Source organism: Trichechus manatus, unplaced genomic scaffold (assembly GCF_000243295.1).
Source record: "Trichechus manatus latirostris isolate Lorelei unplaced genomic scaffold, TriManLat1.0 scaffold00090, whole genome shotgun sequence".
NCBI classification, from domain to species: domain Eukaryota; kingdom Metazoa; phylum Chordata; class Mammalia; order Sirenia; family Trichechidae; genus Trichechus; species Trichechus manatus.
The window spans coordinates 10,042,248-10,047,971 of NW_004444026.1; the positions used below are offsets into that span (position 1 = coordinate 10,042,248).

Genomic DNA, 5,724 nt, shown 5'->3' on the forward strand with positions numbered 1-5,724 from the left:
AGACCTGGCCTCTAAACATCTTTCAAGCATGTGAAACCCAGAGACAACTCGCTAGAGGTGCCTCATCTAAAGGGCTCCATCCTGGTTACTACTTATCATCTTGGTCAATCCAGCTCGGGGTGGATTTGGCCTCTTTGTAAGAAATTAGCCCTATGTAGGAAATGTGTTTTCAGTGAAACATATTTTGAATAAATGGGTGTTTTCTCCCAACAAAGTAGCCCAAACAGGACCTTCAGTGTTAACTCTGTCCCCTCCATGGTATACGCCCTCGTGTTGCACAAAAGAAGGTTCACAATTGCTGTCTTGCAGTGTGGCCTCAATTCTACAACTCCACTCGTCCCCCTCTATCCCCCAACCACCATAACTGCTCCATAACTGACATCACAGCAACTTCCCTCCCTTCAGGCCTTAGAAATGCCACAGCTTGCTGAGCAATACTCTCTGCAAAACCACTGGCTCTGGGGGCGGGTTTTCCCTGAGCCGCTGTAACTGATCTCACTCCAGCTCTAGGCATATCCCCCTGAGGCCTGGCTGACCCTTTCCAATGATGGCTACTGGCCTGCCCCTTGCGGGGCAGCACCACCTTTGAGATAATACAACTTTCCGGGACACCCCAACGTCTCCTCTCGCCCCCATCCGGTTGCTTGGAAATTTGCACTGGACAGTGACGTCACACAAAGAGGCGGGTCCCTACTGTCCCGCACGCCAATGGCGCGGCCGCGGCTGGCCTCTTCTTTTCTAGTGATTGGTGTCTTGGGCCCCTCTGCTCCACCCCATCCCGCCATGGCGTCAAGCGCCGCAGCACCAGGGAGGTGGTTCCCAGTTTAAGAAGTGAAGTTTTAAACCCCCTCCCCCTCCCTACCCACCTACTGCAGTTGCCCGTCCCCCGGGGAGCTGGCGGATGGAGCTACGCTGCGGCGGCGTAGGGAGCCAGGCTGTGGGGCGGGGGATGGATGGGGACACCCGAGATGGCGGCGGCGGCAGCAAGGACGCCGGGTCGGAGGACTATGAGAACCTGCCGACCAGCGCCTCCTTATCCACCCACATGACAGCCGGAGCGATGGCCGGGATCCTGGAGCACTCGGTTATGTACCCAATAGACTCAGTGAAGGTGAGCCCGGAGGAGACATTGTGGAGACACACCGAGCGAGAGCTAGAGAGATCACGCGCGCATCTGCATCCCGCGCAAGACCAGAACCGGGCAATGCAATGAGAGCACGCTCTCCACGGGGCAGTGCCGTGCGTGGAGCGCGGCGGGCTGCGGCCGTTTGGCCCCCTCGCCGCCAGAGCAGGAGGGGGCCGGAGGTGGGGCGGGGGTCTCTCCGGGAGCGGGCGGGCAGCCTGGGCGCCAGGGAGCGTACAGCGCCGTTCCTTCCGCCACACGTTTCGGCGACTGGGGCGCCTCTCCGCCTGCCGAGGTTGCCACAGTCCCACCGCTGCCTCTCCCTCCGCTGTCCTGGCTGCTGGCGCCCGCCGCTGGCCTGGGTGGTCGTGGCGGGGATCCCCAGGGAGGGGATCGGTGCAGCTTCGTACAGTTTTACTACTCCTGCCCCTGCGGTCCGCGGTCTTTGGACTCCTGTGGACGCGCTCGGTGCCCGAGCTGCTGCGCTAGGCGCCCGCAGGCCTGTTTGGGGAGGCTGACGCTGCCCACACGTGCGGCGTTGCCGAGGGAGCTCGCGGAGGAGAAGCCGTAACCCCGCTCGCGCGGAGAAACGTGGCCGCAGCGCGGCCGCGCGCCCTGGAGCCCTGACGTTTTGCTTCTGCTCATGGGCTTTTTGGGGGGCGTGCGGCTGGCTGGGATTCTCGGCCTTTGGCAGCTCTCTTGGGAGTGCTGGTTAAGCTACGCCCTGTGAGATCCCATATCTTCGAGGTGTCTGCGCCTCATCCTCGGAGTTTGGGCAGTGGGCGGCAGGGAGATTTGCGGTGACATTTGCCTTCTCATTTTGTTTTGCTGGGAGGTGGACAGGGAAGGAGAGCTTGTGCTGTACACACCTTAATATGGGTTGTGTAATAGGCGCTTAGTTTGTCCCTAAACCCATTCCGGTCACTCCCCCAAACCCACAGCCTGGGAGTCAATTCCGACTTATAGCGACCCCCTAGAGTTTCCAAGGCTGTAAATCTCAACGGAAGCAGATTGCCACATTTTTCTCCCGCGGAACCGCTGGTGGTTTCAAACTGCCGTTTCATTAGCAGTCAATCGCTTTAACCACCGCGCAACCAGGGCTAGGTCACTACCCCAGGGAGTTGTAAATACACTTCTGTAAGGAGGTAGCTTTAGCAGGCGAATGTTACCCGTTAGACTTAGAGCTGCCCTCTGTCAGCCTGTTCAGGAGACTGAATGGCCAGGGGATAGTGCAGGGAGGACTACTAGTATTGACTAGTACTTACACATTGCAGTTCCATAGTCATAGGTCGTATCATTCACACAACAGTTAATCCCCAGGTTAATGGGGGATTAATAGATAAAGAAACTGAGGCACAGAGAGGTGAACTGATTAATTTGTCCGGTCTCCGTACATTGCATATTTCTTCTGACCTGCAGCTCTGTAAGGGGGCCTCTCTGGTGGCAGTTATGGTGCAAGGCATGGCCCACAGAGCTCCCCCATTGGCAGCTGTATCTTGTTGCTGATGTTGGTCCAAGTGAGCAGGCGTGAAGGCCAGACAGTCTAACTCAGAGGGCATTTCCTACTCTGGGCAACCCTTGGAGAGCTGATGGTTGATGGCTGGACAGGCACAAGTCCAGGGAGAAAAGGAATGGGTGTTCATAGTAAAGCGAGGCCTAAGTCTTTCATGGTGCTGCTGTGCCTGAGCCATTACTCCTTCTATCCCTCCAGCGTCCCGGTGGGGAATTAGACAAATGGTTCTTGCCTGCCACAGATACCAGAGGATGGAGGCGATCTTGTCTCTTAGGATTTTGAAGCGCCTCCAGAACAGATACCAGGTGGCATTTGTATAGGAAGGAATCCCTCAAATGTAATAAAATTCTCTGTATTTGAAGCTTTTGTCTCAAGTGCCTTGAGCAGAGTCTGGGGAAAATTAGTAGCAGGGAGATATTATTTGAGCAGGCTCCAGACTGTGGTGTTGAGGAGCTGAAGGTCCCGTCGAGGAACCTCACCACCGCTGAGGCCCTTAGCCTTTTTACCATGAATTTGGTCCTGGACATCGTTTTCACTTATTTTTAGGATTCAAGGTAATTAGTCATGCCTTTTGAGCTCCCTTTGATACTCTAATGAAGCATTTGTCTCATGTTTAAATTGTGTGATCTGTGTTTAATTTCCTCCCTGCCCTTCCTCCTGCCTCTGAGACATTGGTATGTTTTGAGCTGGATGTCACCTATGTACTTAATATTATTTTCTGTGTCAGTTTTAAGCTATAAACAAGTTAGCATGGTATGTATGGTAGAAGATGCTGGTCTGGCTTTCCTAGACAGGTCACTTACCTTATGGGGCTGGACAGTAAAATGAAAGCATTGGGTAGCTCATCAGTAAGATCTTCTATGTTCTGGAATTCTAAATCTGACCCCAAATTATGACCCTTCAGCGTTCTTCGTTTCTTAAGCATGCAGTTCTTAGGCATACAGTTTTAAGCACCTCTCATTTTTCCCTACAACTTTCTTGGAAGGGTATTGAGGATTAGTCTTTTCATTTTTAAGCTGAGACAAAAAGGCACAGAGAGAGTAAAGTGGTGTGACCTCAGGTCACAGGGAGGCTGCAGTAGAGTGCCAGTATCATCGGCACAGTCCATGTCCTGTGTGAGGTGTCAGGGATGCATCCATGCTCAGCCATGGAAATGCTTCATTTCAGGAGACCCCAGTTGTATTCCTCTTAGATGGTTTGGATGATGGAGACCCTGAGTAATTGAATCAGGAGACCTGGGTTCGGTTCTAAGCTCTTCTCCTAGCTGGCTTCATGCCTTAGGTGCTTTTCTATGCTTTAGTTTTTACACTCATAAAATGGGGACTGTTGATCAGTTCGGTGTTTCTCAACATTTTTAACCCATTCCTCCTTTCAGTAAAAGCAAAACACCTGTTTGTCCTCTTTTATGTTTTTAGAAGTTTCAAAATAATTATTACAACTGAAACCCAATCAATGTGATCATATCTTGTAAGAAAAAATTAATTTTGAAAGGCACACATTTTAAACTTTGATCTTATAGTGTGAAAGGAGAGTGTTGTGTCTGCCTGCTTTTTCTAGCTATGCTTTCCTAGGCAGTATGGACAACAGAACCCAGCACTGGTCACTTTCAACACTGAGCCTTGGGAGCGGCTTGGTTTGTCGTCATAATGCAGAAAACCAGCTTTGCAAATACTTAAAATTATAACATTAAATATGTTTTTTCATGAGGTGCCACCCTACCCCCCAATATTATCCTTAATGACCTATGTTTTTCAAACTGTGGATTATGACCTCTTAGTGTGATTGACATTCTAGAAGGAGATTTGTGAGAGTACAAAATATGAGCATGACATGCGGTAAGGAGATGTGTTAATTCATGACGTTTGTTTAGGTTTTGTATATATGTGTGTTCCCTGGGTGGCAATGCAAAATCTACTGCTTGCTGGGTGTTATGGTCAAAAAAGTATGAAAAACGTTGAACCTGGTGATCACTCATGTCTTTCAAGTTCCAGCAGTCAGCAGCCTGTGATTTTTTGGAAGACCTTCAGCAAACTTTCTGCTCCTTACTGAGTCTTCCTCTTTAATTTTTCACTATGATGGGATATGAGTGCTGATTAATCTATAAAGGGCCGGACTCCTGGGACCTTTGGCTACAGGTTTTCTCATGTCAGTTCTGAGCCCTGGTGTGGGTACCAGGAGGTACAGGTTTCCTATGATCTTCCTGGTCTTCTGCAGTAGGGTGGTATCTTAGACCGGCGCTTGGGGTGGTTGTGAGAACCCCTGGTCTGGAGTGCTCAAGACTGTGAGGAGAATGCCAGGTGGGTGGAGGAGGAAATTCCAACCAGATTAGGCACACCACTTGTAGACCATGCTGAGTCCTGCAGTGGTGAAAGCAGAGGCAGAAGGAAACAGGAAAGGTTTGAAGTGAGGGAACTTCCGCTGATCCTTTCGCAGCCCTTTTTTTTGCTGTACTTGCCAGGGAAACCTGTCCTTTAACTCTTTAAGGATAAGTCTTCCTTCCCAGTAGACTTCAGAAGGAATGGGAGGACCACAGAGCTGACAGCCAAGCATTGCAAGGCTCAGCATTCTCTCTAGGAGCTGGTGAGTGCTGAGTCAGCAGAACCCTTGTGTTGATCTGATTGGCTTCCCTAGCTTGCCCTGCTGAGCTCTGAGCAGGACTAAGCGAGGCAGGTGGCCAGGGCAGCTCAGCATTCCTTAACTTTGGAGTTTCCTCCTCATGCTTTCCACAATGCAGGCTGACTGGTAGAAGGGTGCTCAGGGGAGTGAAGGCAGCTGCCAGAGTCCCCTCCCACCCACTCCAGTGCTTTCAAAAGTCCTTCGGTAATAGAAGCAAAGTATAGTAGATGCCATTCTGCTTCAAATGGGCGTGAAATCCCAAATTGCTCTGGTTCCTGGAACAAAATTATAGTGATTTTTCTGTCTCTCTCTTCTCTTGTCTTCTCTTATCCAAGTCCCACCCCTCCCTTCTTTTCTCTCCTTCTTCAAAGGGAGGTGCTTTTTTTTTTTATTACTTTTTTTTTTTTTATTGTACTTCAGGTGAAGGCTTACAGAACAAATAGTTTCTCATGAAACAGTAGTACACATATTG

The 5,724-nt window shown here is 50.6% G+C and overlaps 1 protein-coding gene across 4 annotated transcripts in view; it reads left to right on the forward strand.

Moving 5' to 3' along the window:
- The first annotated feature begins 901 nt into the window (after positions 1 to 901).
- SLC25A37 (solute carrier family 25 member 37) overlaps positions 902 to 5,724 on the forward strand; it is a 62,700-nt gene continuing 57,877 nt past the window's right edge. For all 4 annotated transcript variants that reach the window (XR_002824942.1, XR_002824941.1, XR_002824943.1 and 1 more), the window contains exon 1: positions 902 to 1,111. Coding sequence is in view for 1 of the 4 variants with exons in the window: in XM_004382133.2 (XP_004382190.1) it covers positions 902 to 1,111 (210 nt within the window). In the remaining 3 variants the exon portion in view is untranslated. The remainder of the gene's footprint in view (positions 1,112 to 5,724) is intronic.